General features: G+C 36.3%; 1 protein-coding gene across 3 annotated transcripts in view; it reads right to left on the reverse strand.

Annotated features, from left to right (window-relative positions):
* Positions 1–1199: 1199 nt before the first annotated feature.
* Positions 1200–17922, reverse strand: part of LOC136413797 (uncharacterized) — a 29456-nt gene continuing 12733 nt past the window's right edge. The window contains exons 13-33 of one of the 3 annotated variants that reach the window (XM_066397504.1): positions 16893–17045; positions 16248–16371; positions 15530–15759; positions 15054–15223; positions 14810–14997; positions 14215–14465; positions 13864–14149; positions 13644–13809; positions 13392–13583; positions 12743–13010; positions 11171–11285; positions 10912–11109; positions 10610–10855; positions 10297–10555; positions 9816–9976; positions 9508–9765; positions 9109–9384; positions 8206–8402; positions 7957–8085; positions 7751–7905; positions 1200–7695 (exon numbers count right to left, since the gene is read on the reverse strand). In XM_066397504.1, the coding sequence (XP_066253601.1) occupies positions 7519–7695; positions 7751–7905; positions 7957–8085; positions 8206–8402; positions 9109–9384; positions 9508–9765; positions 9816–9976; positions 10297–10555; positions 10610–10855; positions 10912–11109; positions 11171–11285; positions 12743–13010; positions 13392–13583; positions 13644–13809; positions 13864–14149; positions 14215–14465; positions 14810–14997; positions 15054–15223; positions 15530–15759; positions 16248–16371; positions 16893–17045 (4199 nt within the window). In that variant the 3' untranslated portion in view covers positions 1200–7518. Of the gene's footprint in view, positions 7696–7750; positions 7906–7956; positions 8086–8205; positions 8403–9108; positions 9385–9507; positions 9766–9815; positions 9977–10296; positions 10556–10609; positions 10856–10911; positions 11110–11170; positions 11286–12742; positions 13011–13391; positions 13584–13643; positions 13810–13863; positions 14150–14199; positions 14466–14809; positions 14998–15053; positions 15224–15529; positions 15760–16247; positions 16372–16892; positions 17046–17922 lie in introns of all 3 variants that reach the window. The other 2 variants (XM_066397503.1, XM_066397502.1) reach the window with 2 other exon arrangements.

The raw sequence follows: 17922 nt of genomic DNA on the forward strand, positions 1-17922 counted from the left end.
CGCCTCGCTCCCGCTCTTATATTATCGAGAAGTTAATAAAGTGTTATATTTTTGACTCGCGTATAGTTATTCCAACCCGGCACATTACAACTATTTAATTGTGGGGTTTGGTATTCTAATCATCGATAACATGCAATCATAAGAATATACAGGGTGTCTCTAAAAGGTTTTTACAACGCTCTACAATAGGTAGCTGAGATCAAAATAAAACGATTTAACCACATTTACTTTAGTCCAAAAGTTGATAATAACCGAGCTACAGGGTGGCAAAGTTGAAATGTAAAATTCAATTTATAGCCATAATTAAATGGCAAGAGGAAAACTCATGAAATTTTCTACAAGGGGGTTTTTCGGGATGAGGAATTCATATCTGCAAACAAAATTTCGGTGAATCGCAGAGAGCCCCATGTATACGCATTAGGTACTTGTTTAGGTCCTTCTAACTTTTTTGTTTTTAACGGTAAATCAGTTTTGGATGAAAAAAATGTATTTGCGCGGCATTTTTGCTTAACAAAGATATACCTTAATCAAGTCGCTAACTGCAATCATTTTCGAGAGAAACGCTTGTAAAGTAAATGGAAAGCAAAGCAATCTTTTCCAGTCTCAGGTACCTATTATTTTTAGTTGCTAAGAAAATTAAATTATTATTATCAAAAAATTATTATTGTTGTTGCAATCAAATTGATCTTCCCGAAAGTGAGAGAACATTTTTGTAACAGTTTTCATTTTATGCTTTTAAGTTAAGTGGTAAAAGTAAATTTTGATTTTTATTTACATTATGGCGGTGCACTATACCAATGCAGAATACACGGATATGATATTGGTATTTGGATTCTGTCAAGGAAATGGTCGAGAATATGTTCGAATTTACGCTGAAAGATTTCCTCACCGTAGAGAACATACCGTATAAAATTCTAAATTACTATTGTTCTCGAAAAATCTCAGACTTTAACTTTCCGTAGATAAACACGAATTAATGTTTAAACCTATATGTGGCCAAATCAATGGCCCAAAATGACTTTTCTATTAACTGAATATTGCACCTAACTGATTCGAAAAGAACTGCTTTCTGTTAGCTCTGTATCAAAAGATATAACGTTTCAACGTTAATACTAACTTTGTGATATCGGTATGGTTTTTCCAAACGGGAGTGTATCCTTTAAGATTATGTAACTATCGTGTATAATAAAAAGCCCATGACCAACAAAATCAGTTATTTAATTCGAAAATTAATATTATCAACATGTGTTAAGATATAATGATATACAATAACTAAGCTTTAAAACCAATACGTATAGTAAAATTACCACAGATTGTTAAATTAACCTTCTATTTCATAATGTTCACTAAAGGGAATATAACTCAAGATCTGTAAAATATGGCGTCATTTATAGTAGAGTTTACCATCTCAAATATATTTTGTGAATTTTAGCAACTTTTAAGTTGGTCAGCAAGTGATCCTGATTTTTACTGCGTTTATTACAAAAGTAACTACTGTTTGCAGGTGAGTATATACATATATACAATGCAACCCCTTGGACTAGCTTAACTGCTGATACACCTATGATTGTGTTCTGCTTATATTGCTTTATCGTAATACTTAAGGATTTATTCAAAAATTATACAATTAATTACAGTTCTACATCTAACCAAGATCTTTCAAAAATAAATCTGTTTTTAAAAAATCATTTTCCCTATTTCTTGAATTTAACATCATGCACTCGAAGCCAAAACTCGGTTCGTTTTTACGATTTACGGCATGTCAACCCTCTAAATTGAATTGGTATATCAGCTGTAATTCGACGACCAAGGGAGGAGGAGGAGCAAGCATCGCTCGAATCCAGGCGTGAGGCAAGAGAATAAGCATCATCTCAGCTTCATAAGCAGCTAGGGAGGAGATAAGGCACCGCTTGTCTTATTGGACGTAGTGCGTTAAAAGCCAGTGAAGAAACCATTAAGAACGTAAATGTTATTGTAAGTGAATTGGATGTTTTTATATAGAGGTTCCAGTTCAAGTGGAAACAGGGATTGTGCAAGTGGGAGAAGGACTGCATAAGTTTTACTGTGTCTCCGACAAAGACCCACCAAGTGCCGTGAAGGCAGCGAAATCGATACTAATCTAAACATCGAAGTGGAGAGGTCGGCCGGACTAACTCCGCCCACTTCGTTTGTCTCTGTCGAAGGCATATTAAACCTTGTGCGGTCCTTCTCCCACTTGCACAATCCCTATGTTTCCATTTAAACTTTTGATACATTTATATTGACCCCGTAAGGACCGTGAAGTATACCCATTTCACCCCCAAATATTTCGTTTGCTCAGTTTTATTCTTATTGAATACACATCTAAAATGGCTTAAGTAAACTATAATTTTGTACGGTATCAAGGTGACAACATTCTATTATTTGACTGCAGCTAAAGACAAATTAATACACTTATCATTGCCTGTGATAACTTTCTAACCACTCATAAAAACGTAAATGGATTATTAAATGCGCCAATTTGGCCTTTTTAACCGTATCTTGCTAAGTATTTTATAATACTCAGCAAGATACAGACTCGAGTTTCAAATTACGGTGGCAACCTTTTTAATAACTCCGAGGATGGATTGTATTGTGCATAATCGCATAGTGACACCTCTTGTTGTATCGCATATAACGATAGTCAAGAACAATACCTTGATGAACTTCTGGACAGGATTTTAAGTTTCATTTGGACTCATGATTGAACCACTTCAAGTAGCAAACCTTCATAGTTTTAATAATTTTAAATTACTTTTCATAGTTCAGCGTAACCTCCGAAAAAAACCACTTGTACTGACTAAAAAACCATTTGAAATAATTCATAGTAACAGTTTTATAATTGAAAAAATAAAGATTTTTTTATATTACTAGATACATTTTAAAAAATATAGATAGTTTTCAGCAGTGCAAGTTCCTGTCCTGATTAATTTGTGCATTTTTTCCCTTTCTCGGTATACCATAACAAATAATTTCTGACAGTGGTTCTGAATTTCAAAATTAAGTAGTTAAAGGTATTCTCAAAGCTCATAGTAGTGAAATTACATACATATCCGTCGCCAATTATTTTAAAAAATCTGATAATAGACCAGGAAAAACTAAACCAAAATACTAAGGTTCGGTTTTACTATCTGAAATAGTACCAAACGGAATAGTAATACCTCGTAAATCTAAAATTAAAAAAACCATGCACATTAAAGAAATTAAACTAAAACACGATTGTTCCAGATGAAGTTGAACCATCACGACAAACTTAAATAATAACCCAGAATCGCTACCCTGCAGGCTAAAAATTTCCAAAATTGTGCCTGACTAGTGGATAAAGTTTTGACTTAAAACCAATAATCCATATCAATTTGTCAAGGAATACGAGCATGAAATAACACTTAATACAAAAAGTAACGATGATTTGTCAAGATGTTACATCAACTTGCTTACATTCCTGAATATATTAGGAAAATGCACTGAAACCTTACTTTAAAAGAGAATGCTCATCTTAAACAGAACTAGAAATAAACGGGAATTGTTAAACCCATTAGGCATGTATTACAAAAAATATGGACCAAACTGATACGGAGGAGATTGAATTTAAAATCAAGCAATTTCAAAGTCATGAGAGTAAGCTTGGACCAGATACAATGAATTAGAAAACTGTTATGGAACTGCAATTGATTAATTCTAAAGTTCAATATCCAATATCAGAGACATCAATTGACTTTAAAAACGCGCGCTATGCAGATTAAAAAAGAACCCAAAAAAGCCGCATTAACTACTACAGATCTGCAAGCTTATTTCTCCACATTTATGGTCGTAAACCAAGTCACTGTGGCGCAGCTTTACCAAACTTGCATAACTGCATTGTTGACCCGAAAGGCTTCCTTCTAGGAATCAAGAAGTCGAGTCTTCCTATCGGGATATTAGTAAATTTCCAACTGGAGCAATCCTTGAAAATATCTCTATGTTTGAAAAAATTGACATAAAGTGTTTTCAAAGACTTCCAAGACAACTTTCGTCCTCGAAGTTTCGTTCGTTGAAACAGATATACAGGTATTCCAGTTCAAATGGAAACATAGTGATTGTGAAAGTGGGAGAAGGATCGCACAAGATTTAATATGCCTGCGACAAAGACCAACGAAGTGGGTCGTGAGACTGGCGGTTGAAGTAGGCGGAGTCAGTTCAGTGTCCAAAACTCTCACGGTTTCAAAATGTTTACTGGTATAAGTTCTAGTTATTAATTAATTTTTTTTTAATTTTAAGTGTTTAAAAATTTCTATCGTTGCAAAGGCAACGAAGGCGATATTAACCTGAATATCGAAGTAGAGACGCCGACCGGACTGACTGCGCCTATTTCGTTGTTGGTTTTTGTCGGGTGCATATTAAACCTTGTGCGCTCTTTCTCCCACTTGCACAATTCCTATCTTTCCACTTGAATTGGTGATACTTGTATATTAATACTTTAGCTTACAGTCCGTATTGATGCCAAATCAGCACGAGTATTACACGAACATTCCGCAAAAATCCTGCTTACTTTCTAGCACAAGTATGTTTATATAGAATAATGCTTAGACCTTCCCAAGGACGAATATCTTTGTAAAACATTTATACAAATATCAAGGAATTCTACCTTCCATGCGGAGGTCACCCAATTAATTACTATCAGAACGTTACGTCGTATCATCCCGTCAAACTAACCTTGCAAGTATGATAGATAAGAAAAACTGCAGAGGGAAAATGGATAGCCACCATTCCACCGTCAAGTCAGTATCTGAAGAAACTTTAGAAAGACAGTAGGAAATTCTACAGGATGTCGTTACGTTGGTTTATCTGAGTCGTATTACGTTTTGGTCTATTATTTTTTACGCGAGAGTCTTATTATTAATCGTATATTTCTATGATAAAAAAAAATGGAAAACATGGAAAATTAAAGGCACATGTGAAAAATCGAGGAACAACGAAGTTTGTTGAACCACATAAAACCACGTTTCAATTTTGAATGCACGTACTTTCATCTTTGAGCGAATTAGTTATATTTTCATATACAATGTAACCATTTGTCTTAATTTAATTACTGATCCAATTGTGACTATTCTGCGTCAGCTGTGTTCGCTTGTGCTGCAAAGAAGCCACGCAATTGGGGCTTCAAGACATATGTTTTATCTGGCGTAACCTGTTTTAGTCGCAACTTTGAAGTGTATGTAAATGCACATTAATGTAAATAAAATGGTAGGAAAACCTAAACATAAAACGGCAAGAAACGTAATTGTACGCTTGTACAATTACGTTTAGCGAAAGTATGTAAGGAAGACCCATTTCAAGGAATGTTTACCATAAGGTCTATTACGCCAACTATTTCTCAGTTTACTCCTAATAGTTTACTTGAATAAGATGAAAATCACACCTATAGGGACAATAAGATCGAACCATCTCAAGAAGTTGCAATGACGAGAAAGTAATGAAGAAAAGTGCGGCTCACATATAGAAAATACTGCTAATGTAAATCAAATAAATGTTCACGTGGTTCAATTGCATGACAATTTAATTGTGTCTTTGGTGTTATGTCCAACAAGGTAGGTCAGTTATAAAGATTCGGCGGTTCTTCAGAGCAAAAAGCAGTAGAAATGATCCAGATATAGTAACGGAATATAACATATGTATGTAAGTAGGGCAGACCTACAAGATTCTTTAGTGTTACAATATCAAATGGAACTTAAAAGTAGAAAATGGTATATAAGATTTTTTTGCCATATAATTGATGTGAACATTGTTAATGCTTAGTCGCTCTCAACAAGAGAATCAAGAATCAGCTCAATAGACAAGTATATACTACTTTATTAAAATTTAAAACAACATTAGCTCATGATCCATGCTGGGTAGGCAAGATATCATGGAAGAAAAGACGACAATCTAGTAGTAATACTAAGAAGAGTTCGTCCATTTCTTTAAAGGGGAGATGTTTAGAACCTCGTACAACATTCCTTATCAAATGTAACAATGTTGGTCATTAGCCTTTTTGTCTTACTTGCAGAGCAAGATAAAAAGAATGCCAACCGTAAAGCAAAGTCTCGCGCATTGTGCGACAAATGTAAGGCACATTTATGTCTCAACAATGAAAATAATTGATTTATAATATTACACAATGTGTAGAAATACAAAGGCAAGAAAAAAGCATTTTAGGCATTTTTGTTGTCTTTATATCTAATCCCAATCGGTCCATTGGTCCAAGGTTCCAGAGCCTCAATGGAGATATTAAGGTTCCATATATGTCGTTAAGAGCATTACACAGCAACCAAAAATTTTCAAAATCTCCCTGAAAATTCTTAAGTGAGGAAGATTCCAATTTCTACCCCTTTTCAAATTTTAAGCGTCAATATGTCGGAAATCCTAAACCCAATTACATTACGAATACAGATCAAATTAATCGCCTCGCCTATTGTATGAAGATTTTTCTTTGTTTTCAAATGGGAATAATGTTCAAGGGTGGACAATTTTTGATACTTATAGAGGAAATCTCGGTAACTATAAGAGAGAGAAAAACAAATAGAGCATTATCGATTTTTTTTCTTTTTGGAGAAAAGTTGAGACGATAAAAAGACGATAAAAATGTTCGACCATTATTTGTTTTCGCACAAGAAGCAAAAATCCGATTTTGGCCATTTTCAATAAACTTTCATTGTTTGGTTATTATGTTAGTTACGTAAATATAATTGTTATATTGTACCGAAATTACTCTTTTGCAAAAATCACTTTTTACAATAGGTATCGCGGATTAACTATATAGGGTATTCGGAAAGGTCATGTCATGAATTCTAGAGGTTACACAGAAAGCTAAAATAATGCTATTACTTTATATTAAAAAAATCCTAGCGGCCTTCGTTACCAAGGTGTTCACTCCAAGAATATGAAGATAAAACAAGTATTTCTGCTGTAACTTCCAAACAATTTTCATGGTAACGATGAAAACTGGACTGTTTAAATAACTCATAGTCTTACTTATTTTCATGTCTTCTTTGTATATGGGAAGTCAAAATGGCCAAAATCAAACTTTTGCTTGTAGCTCGAAAACATAAGACGGCCGAAAATAGTTAATCACTTCAATAAACTGTTTGCCACAAAAAGACATCAAGAATGCCTTATCCACTTTTCTATACTTCTAATGTTTATTCAGATTTGTTGTATAAATATCGAAATTTATCTACGCTGTACACATTGTTCTCATTTGGAAAGAGAAACTTTTTTCCTGAAATGATAGACTTATTTTTTGCTTTGCCTTATTTCCTTAATAACTTTGCAACATCATTTTTCATTTGTAAAATTCATGCAATAGAAGGTTAATAATTATTAGATATTATTATTGAGAAAATATGGAAACGACTTGCTGCGAAACGTCCATTTAAGCTAAACGGCAATGCGCCGTCATCTCTTCTTATAAATATTATTTTAAATAGAATAAACAAATCATGTCTAAATACATAAGAAGTCCGAACGTTACATATGTCCAAATTAGGATAAAATCACCAATTGGCCAGTATTGGTGGCATAAATCAAGCCTTGACCAGAAGTCGGCAGCCACCTAATGCAGTTAATCCTATTTTCACGGTGTTGCTCAAATTCTCTGAGTACAGGCAGACGATCTCCGGGCACGTCTTTTTGCTCGATTCTATATATGCGGGCCATCATCTGTAAGAAACCATCAAAAATCGGAGAACTAAAATTTAAAAAACTGCTCTATTACCAATCGATCACTTATTATAATAGAAACTCTCCTGGTGACAAATCCCACGACCAAATGACGACTTAACGGGGAAAGAGACACGGAAACTGCGTTCTGTTCAAAACTTGTAGTATACAAACATTGACCTAGAGTCTCCCAACGAAGGCTGTATACACCTAAAGAAACGCTCATGGGATTTGGAATTTAATGCAGTTTAAATAATATACCTAAACGGTTAGTAAAGTTGAGATATCCCCCGGATGGCAAGAGCGTGACTAAAATGGTGCCATCAGTTGCTATATCAACACTGGCGTCGTTGTGAATTTTGCATTCGCTGACCACCACGTTTTTCATTGCTGAAACGCGGAAGGTAAGCATTTGCATTTTTAATCTTCATTATTTCTAATGAAAGAATATTATTTATATATTTAATCATTGACACGTTTTTTTAAATAACTATCATTATAGTTACGTACAATTGCTGATGGCTGGCACTGTCCAATCAGATATATCCCAAGCTTGAATTCTGTGATTGGGTGTGACGGTTGTGACCATGTCGCTGTCATAAATTTGCTCTCTTTGGGGTTCGTCTAGATTCTCATCGAAGGGATTAACGCTAGCATATAAAGGGTGTAGAAATCGTGGTCTGAATAGGCCCACTCTTGAATTGGTCCTAAATAAAATTATATGTTTTTTTTTTTAAATACAAAAAGCTGATTATTACAGTTAAACGGGGTTGTAATTTAAGTTCCTAGATTGCTCAAATTAAATGTGTAAAAAGGACTATATTCAAAGGAAGGTGGAAGAGCTCAATTTCTTAATGGTAAAAACCTCATTTCAATATTTTTATATAACATTTTTTCGAAAAATATTGCTTAGTTTTTTTAGGTCTATGTCATGTTAAAAGGAAAACCCCTACTTATGTTACACCCTGTATAATAATATTGTGAAAGGTCTTTCTCTTTATGACATCACCAGACCTAAAATTATACAGTAAAAACCTAGTTAAGAACAATGCCAAAATCTTACACATACAAACAGTTAAAAAGCAGTAGTTACACTGAAGAGAGACTCTTACATTTTCCAGAAAAGTAAAATCGTAGGAAAATTATTTAGCTCACAAGTGTGCTCACCAAAAGATACTGCTGTATCTAGCCAAACACTGAAAAACCGACAGCGGGACCCTTTACTCTAAATTAAGTGATTCCTTAGAGAGATCGCTGTTTTAAATAAAGTAGAAGGATTCAGATTTTTGAAAAAAATTGTAAAGAAACGCCTCCAAAGGAAAACTTAAACTTAAAAATCATAAGTGTACAAAGTTTGAATTCTTTTTTTACGACTGACTGTTAAATGTGGAAATATATGGAAGGGTATGGTACCTTAATTCCGAAACCCTCTCGGAGAATCTCTGCCTGTGAGCCATCAAGCGCTGGGCAAATGCGAAAGGTTCAGTGACTGGAACGTCGTTCACTTGAACCGAGGGCACGTTCCAAACGCGGGAGGTTGATGGTTCAGGGCGTGAAGTCGACGCCAAGTTTACATTGTTCGTGCGATATAAGAGAGAATTAGCTCGGGTCGGATTCGCATTATTTGGGGTATTTGAGCGATGTACAAACCAATCCGGTTCTTCTGGATCATCAGTGTCATCAACGTCGCTAGGAAGAGAGAAATGTGCATACAATACAAAAACCTCTATACAGTGTAAAACACATATACATTTTTAGAGTTTAATTCAAGTCATACCAGCAAATACCTCAAATACCTGGAAGGAAACTTACCTATTATCATTATTGCTAGACACCGGATCCTGATGTTGAGGCCTTTCCCTTGAAGTCGAAGGTTGACTTCTACCCCCGTCCTCTTCCCTGTTATCTGAATATCTTGTTATCAAGTCATGTATTGTACTATAAAACGACTCAGTAAAGGGTTCTCCATTGCCAGAAACACTTGGTTGATTAGCTGCATTGTCGGAGCTCTGTTCCGAAGGATTTGAGTGGGAATTCCGGCTATGACTTCTGTTTATTGTCCTCAAACATCTGCGTATAATATTGTAATATATTGAAAGTTGCGTTTAAAATCAGCTCACCTATTGATAGTGCCTAAAAGCTGCCTTCTATCAGGCTCTTGCCGCGGCAGCATAGCGTTTCTACGGGCAATGTACGTTTGATCCAAAGCCCTGTGGGCGTGGCGCATGGTCAGTCTCATCAGTCGAAGACTCCGTGTTAATTGAGCAGAACTCCCTGTAACCTAAGAAAAAAAATGGTGAAAAAGTAATCGTGCCACTAAAAATATACCACAACTCTGACGCTAAATAATTTCTAAACCTATTGTCCGATTTGAGTAAATTTAGTATTTAGTTGTAAGTCCACTTTTATGAATCACCTCATGTGCTAAAGTCCACTATCATTACATACTGGGGAAAAGTCAAATATTTCTAGGAATACTGGAAGCTCGACTGTCGCAATGAAATGCATAAGTCACGTTTGGAATATAATAAAATAAAAATAAGCAATTTGTGAACTGTTATAGATTAAAGTTAAATTCTTACTAAGACAATTATACTATACCCTGTTCTGTAACATCTGAGTGCACAACTCGTCGATCCGTCTAGCTAGCGATTCTCTTTCCGGATCCAAATTCATGCCAGAGGGAGGGGGAATCGAGTCGACCACTTGGAGCAGCAGAAGTTCGGTTAAGAGCAGAGACATAGCAAACACACTGTGTATTTGCATACGCATGCTGTTCGATATGGGACCGGGCCCCAATTCCTCGATATAGCGACTCAATCCGTCCACGATGAGGCTCAGAGTATGCCGCGCTGCGTAGCTGAAATCCGAAGCAACAATCCATAAACTTACATTCCGAAAGTAATTCCCTTACCGTGAAGCTCCATCATATGATGCAGTTGTTGAGCCCACTTGACTGTAAGACGTGCGGGTATTACGTAAAGTGCTAGACACTCTATTCCCCAGAACGCGGTTTATACGTAGGAGACATCCATGTAATCTCAGGGCCAAAATGTGTTCTCCTAAGTCGACAGACGCGCTGGGACGCGGGGATGAAGTACTGGAAGAATCTTGCGATCTTGTAAATATCCTCATTTGTTCAGTCAACAACCGCTCCAGTCTAATTTAACAAATCAAACATGAGAAATACCTCAATAATTTCAAAGAAAATCAAACCTTCTAGTCATTAAAGAAAGCGTCGATGGATTGATATTAGAATAATTGAAAATCTGAGGTCCGACTGTGTAAGGTGTCGGCGTGTTTGATCTAGAGCCGCTTCGAGACTGAGAATTTTGCCTCGGGCCCCTTTCGACACGATACAGGCAGCGTTTAGAGAACCAGAACGCCGGACGTCTTGGGTAGTTCCTAGACAGTCTGATGAAATTCAACTTGTCTAAATTGGGGATTATTTCTGAATCCCAAGGCTAAAAAGTACCTAACATATCTAGAGGGCGGGTAAGTTTTTCGGTTCGTGGTGCGTCTATGTTGCCCTGATATGCCGGAACTGGGGCCCGGTTGGTCGTTACTAGAAGTGGTACTTGAGCTAGTGCCTAGTATTAAAATTAATAAATGAATTATATGAATTAGTTTATGAGCTTTAAAGCTGGAAAATCAGAATATATACGAAATGGTAAATGAAAAACTTTATGGACCCCAGTATTTTACTCACTTTGCTTAAGAAAGAGAAAAACTGACCTAGAACCAGCACAAAATAAAATTTAAACTTTAACACTTTAACTGCCGGCATACGAACTTTGGTTGTTTAGTTTTATGTTGTCAGTCATATAAGAATGACTACCTACTGCCCAAAAATGAATTTTATCAGTCTTTTACGATTAGCAATACTAGTACGGCACTGTGGCGCGTCAGGTTTTTTAAACCAATGTTACATTAAATTATATATTTATGTCAACTAGGACCTTGGCGTTTGATCTCGTAAGTTTGAAAAATTTCAATAATAGCAGAAGTAAAAATTATAAACTTCGGGCAAACATCTTTGTTCAAATTTTTGCATTTAGCATGCCGTATTCAATTCACTGTTAGAATATTAAACGCAAATACGATCAATATCGAAAAAATGCAAAAAATCTTGGAGCCCATCTTCACCGTTTAGATAATTTACCCCTTATCTTGTCTTCTTAATTTTTCCTTCATTGTTGGAGCACTGATTGGAGAGCCTTTTCTATCGACTTTCGGCGACAGTGTGTTCTTCGTTATGTACTTATAGTCAATTTTTCGAACGTTTTCATTAGGAAAAGATATCAAACTTGTTGGTCAAGCCACTTTGGCGATGGTGTAGCAGCTATTTGCCACTTTCGGGATGAAGATCGCGTTCGCCGATTTCCGTACTCAAAGGATATACCCCAACGCTACGCTACACGTGCAATATAGAACTCGGTACCCCTGACTTAATGTTAGGAAATAAGTTCTGGGAGTTCTGGCAACACTGTCTAATGTATAACATACTGTAGTATATCATAGGGTGGCTCTCTATTGCCGACTATCTGCAATCTGCAATACGCGTTTGAAGAGTGGCGTTACCAGAAATATGGAATTGAGCAAAGGGATATTATTTTATTTTATTTGGATAGACAATGGACACTTTGGGCTCAGATTTGGTACCTACACGCCGTTATTTACTACGTAGTTCAATTAAAAGATTCTTAGGATATTGCACAATGAGTTGTCGAAAATTAATACCCATTTTGATTGTTTTGGCTTTCAGATTTTTCCAAAATATCCTCACCAGTCAACGCGTTTCCTTCTGTTATCTATATTTTGTACTTTACCATCTTAACATTTGAAGGAGTAAATTTGAGTTCACACGCGAATAATAATTGGTCGAAAATCCTAGCGGGGATTTAAACAAATTAATTCGAAATGAATTCAATGGTAGCTCGATTTTTTCGTAAATCAATATCGTATATCGTCTTTCGATTATCAACTATCATCGATAAAAAACAGGCTGACAGTCCAATGATTAAACATCACCAAAATTGTGACTTACTCGGCTGCGAGGGACCAGCAGCGGTGCCTGCTTGACTTTGCTCCTCTGGCGGATCACTAGTAGGCACCGCCTCTTCGCTGGGAGACTCATAAGGACTGGAATCACTAATCCTGGTCCCTGCCATCATTTGACGCACACTGGACACCCCAGCCGAACGACTTTCGCCCAACAAGTTACCATGGCGCACCATCTCAATTATCAATTGGCGCATTAACTGAAGTTGGGATACTTCCACCATTGCTCGGTCTATTCGCTCTATACTTTGCACCTATATGGACAGAAAAAAGCACAAATAAAGAAGTTAAAATTCCGGAAGTATACCGATAGGATGGTTAAAAAGTATTTTCTGAAACTTCGCTAGGCGAAATTTTGGTAAATAGGTGTACTTGGCAGCATAGTTACGAAGATACCGGCCGTTCAAGTTTTATTTTGATCCCAGTGGTTCCTCAAAACAACATATCTTGAATTATTCGTTCAATTTGGTAGAAAAACGTTCTTTTGAGATCATCAACTTATCTCAAGTTTTCCTAATTCAAAATTAATCTTGTAAACCTAGTCGTTTAGGAGGTTGATCCATTTTTTAGCGGTCAATTTCGCGTATAAATAAAATCTTTTACTATCTACAATTACAACTCAAAATAGGTCATACCTGTCTTCTCAGCAGTCTGGCCTGTCGCTGAATATGTGAAATAGTAAGGTGAAGAGAATTCATCAAAGGCGACATACTCTCGTTCGTTTCCGAATTATTTGGATTGCGCGGATATGTATGGTCTGCAGTAACAGCATGAAGCGACATCACGTCTGGGTTAGTCGGTGACACCGAATCACTATCATTTGAAGCCTGGAAATCCCACTGAAGAATCAGTATCAGCAAAAAAGAATACATTTAAATAATTCCAACCTCAGTGCGCAGATCTCGTACGTAAAACCCTGGATCATTGAAGTTCCATCTAGGATCGCTATCCGATCCGCTGTTCCGACCTTGTTCCGGTGGATTCGGCAAGAGATCTATCGAACTTCTCAAGTTCCTGAGTATCGAATCCGACTGAGACATAATATTTTCCAACCTAAATCACTCAATTTTCATCAGCAACTCGCTACTCTCAAAACCATTAACTAACCTCTCGGAAAAGTTATTCAACATATCGCTAGATTCCCCAAGACGACTGCTCGCTCTAATATTTCTCACGTCAATTAGAGAGGATTCCAAATCCTGCATGATATTCGAATACATTGATCCGATAACTGAGTTTTCCGGGCTTAAATTAGAGCTTCGCGGAGCAGATTCGAAATGCAAAACACCTTGAGGTGATGGAGGAGGGATATCTTCCTCGCTATTTTCCCTCTCCGCGTAGTTAATTAATTCATCTAACACGAGAGAGGGACTTCTGGGCGGTCTAGAAAAGCCTTCAATTTGCTTTAGTGTAAAAATAACCATAGTTCTAATATTAATATACCTGCTCTTCCAGTACCCGAAGCGTAATGCGGATTCCTCCTAAACCTTGTCCTGGTATAGTTCACCCTAGTGGGCATAAATGCAGAGACGCGGTGAGAGAAAACTCTTCTTCTGCTCGGTGAACTCGAACTTGATGTATAGATGGTGGAATTCGTCGTACGAGTGTCGGTATTGGGGAAAGTACGGGGATCGCCAATTGGGGGCGATAAAGAATAATAGGGGCTCGTAAGCATGTGGCCAAGAGTTGGATTTTGTGGGCCAGAAAACCTGAGAAAAAGAACAATTTCATAAAACAAATCAATTGTATATGCGTAAAGAGGAAAAATGATTATAACTAAAAAAAAGGTTTGGACTGAAATTTTTTTGTTATTTTTGAGATATTGCATTCTAATATGACCGCATTTTAAACTCTCTGCGGTCGTTGCCTTTGAATAGTTAAAGTAAAATGAGTTTCACATTGCTAACCTTCCTCTCAATCGTTGACTCGCATTTTCATGATTTTTTTTATGTAATATGCCATCATAAAAATTCACTTAATTATTATTCATAATTTCACAATGTTTTTACCTATAACCTGTAATTTAATTATAAACTTTATTTGACTGAGTTACCTGCGATAAGGGTATTCTTCTCTCGATTGTTCCCTTTGGGTGTTGGTGGGAGAGTCGAACAACATGTTCTCTATACTTTCGCCGGGAGGTTGTGGTAGTCTCTCAGTATTCAGCGACCATAAATGACTCCTTGTAGGACGTGTTCTCGCACTTGTGGTATTAGATGAAGCGTTGCTATTACCGGACAACTATTAACGGACATTTTGCTTAATTTTTGCGATCAAATGAACAACTGAAAAATTACCCCTGAAGGACTGTTGCGCGATTCATCATTCCACTCGATTTCAGTTAAAAGAGAACTAACCAATTGATCTAATTCGGCTCGATAGTTACGCTCACCACTAGCGGGAGCTGCTGAAGAAGATAAAGAGGCGGAGGAGTGGGCCGAATTCACCGGAGGGCTTGCTGGGGAGTCTGACCACAGAAAGAGATGCTTTTTATATTATGAACTTGAAAGTGAAAATTCTTAAACAGTTCAAACTTCGAGGAAATAACTAATTTCTGCTGTAAGTTACGTTGTTTAAAACGTCTTTTAATCTTTCCAATTTAGTCTTCGATATATGACTCTCTTGAGCAAATTTCAAGGTAAAAGTGCACCCGTAAAATCAACCCGAATTAAACAGTGATATTTTTCTTAAGTTCATTATACCACAGCAAAGATCCAAGATTTACCGCCTAATTTACAAGGTGATTCACACTAAAATATCTCGAACAACTCACCGCTCGCCAAAAAAGGATCGACAGGACCTCGACCTATGCCTTGGGAATGGTCAACATCTGAATTACGACGGTTCAATCTGGTGGGCGATTGACGGGTCGCGTCATTGTCAGAACTGCTACTGTCAGTTGAACTTTCAATGCGTAAGGGTCTGCGACAGTGGCGCCGCAGAAACACGGGACACATTTGACGAAAACGCGTCCTGACGTGTTCGCGACTATTTTCGAACAATCTGGAATAAAAATAAATTTGTGACGGAATACCTTTAAAGTGTTTTTTCGATTTACAAATTTAACGCATTGCGATATTTCCTTAATAACATTCAATAAAATGTCATATGACATGATTTTTGCACTGATTTTCCCACTAGAAAGTCATTAGTAAAAAATCCAGTCTTTCAAGTCCAAGTAATCCAGTCTTAACGACGATAATAAAATCAGATAAATCATATTTTTTAAAGACAATTCTACCTTAAGAAAATAGTGATATACTAGATTTCATGTTTTTAAGTTTATTGGTGTAGATTGAGCTAAGGACAGAACAAAATTACTAAACATTTAAGTCCCAGAAGGAATGGAACCTTCCTTAATTCACCCACTTTCGTCTAGTATTCCCCTGAATAATTAAACTTAATACACAATAAATTTAAACAATTATTTGGGTACCTTTTAAGAAATTTAATGTGCAGATTTAGTTGAAATTAAAGAAATTATTAAATACCTTATTAATTCCGGTCTATCAGGAGGCGGCACGGATCTTATAATCGGCAAAATGCGGTTCCTTACTTCTTCCTCTGCAGTTCTTCGAATACTCGAAAGCAAATCATCAACATTTTGTTGATTATCTATCAAAGAAAATTCGTCCATAAACATTGTTTACATATATTACAACAAACGTTTACTTTTAAAATTGTAAAAAAAAACTATTTCTCAGCCACAAGATATACCAAAAATTAAAAATTAACACGTTCGTTATCACGCCATTTTTTGCTATGGTAATAGTCCAAAGTTACATTTGGTTTCATTTTCATAGGAAAAATCAGAAAGAAATTCAGTACACCAACTACTTATACCTACTTATACCAAATTGCTGTAAAAAAAATACAATTTGAGTTTTACGAGTTTCGATGTGAGCTATTCAGAGAATCTGTACAGTTTGCCCTATAAGATTAATACGTAAGTACTAAGCAGGACTGACCTTGCCGATTAAACCGCCCCTTCCGCATTTCGCATATGATGTGAGAGGAAGAAATCTTTCTGTGCGTCCTTTTCTCGAAATTGGCCCAGTCAGCCTTACGCGTACTTTATGTATGTGACGCGTGGGAGCGAACGTGTTAATAATGATATGAATCCTCTTTTGGCTTACTTCTAATATTGGTGCCTGGGCATGATTCGTAAAGCCAGTTTGAAAGTTCATGGTAACGAAGCAATTCCAGTCTTACTGTGTCGTGATCTGTTGAAGATGAAGGACCACTCCCATCCCCATCCGTATTTTCATGCGACGTTACTTCTGAAGAACCTGACGGCAACAATTTTATTCATTTATCATGTATACAAAGAGGTGTTTAAACGATCTTTTGAAATGTTAAAATATTGATTTAAGATCGTCTCAGATTGACTTTTGAGCATTTTTTGGGAAGAAATTATGTAGTGATACGTTATAAAATAATTGTTTTTATAACAAAATTTCTTATTTTAGGTTCCTATTATAAGTGGATATTTTTCCGTATTTGAAGATCGATATTAAATCTGCCTACATTTCATTATTATTGATTATTATTCGTTTACGACATTCCAGCAATTTTACCGGCAAAAGACTGCTGACATTTGTTTGATATGAAATATTTGAAAAATTTGAATGGCTGTTACCGTAAGGAAGGAAATGATTATTAAGAAAAAACTCAAAATCCAAATTTAATTTACAAGATATATTTTCCTACTTTCATTATTTTTTGAATCTTTCTCCAAGTAAACACACCTAAATTTATTAGGTGTACAACTTTGCTTCCGCCGTTTTTGAATAGATGTATGTAGCGGTAAGTAATGATCGAAATAAATAACCCCATGTGGGCATGCAGGAGCCTTGGGCACCTGTTAACATAACCTCATAAAAATATTAGTCTATTTGTGTCTTCATCATAAAGTTATTCGCAATTGAAAATGTCAGTGTACGAGCCAAATTCTCGTCATTTGCGGGAGGTTTTACTTTTCTGCTTCAATATGAAGAAATCTGCTGCTGAGGCTCATCGAATGCTCTCAGATACTTATGGGGAAGCCACTATTAGTGAAAGGACATGTCGTGAGTGGTTTCAGCGCTTCAAGAACGGTGATTTTCACGTCGAAGACCAACATAGCGGTGGAAGAAAGAAGGTTTTCCAAGATGCGAACTTGGAAGC

This window comes from Euwallacea similis, chromosome 15 (genome assembly GCF_039881205.1).
Source record: "Euwallacea similis isolate ESF13 chromosome 15, ESF131.1, whole genome shotgun sequence".
Taxonomy (NCBI): Eukaryota; Metazoa; Arthropoda; class Insecta; order Coleoptera; family Curculionidae; genus Euwallacea; species Euwallacea similis.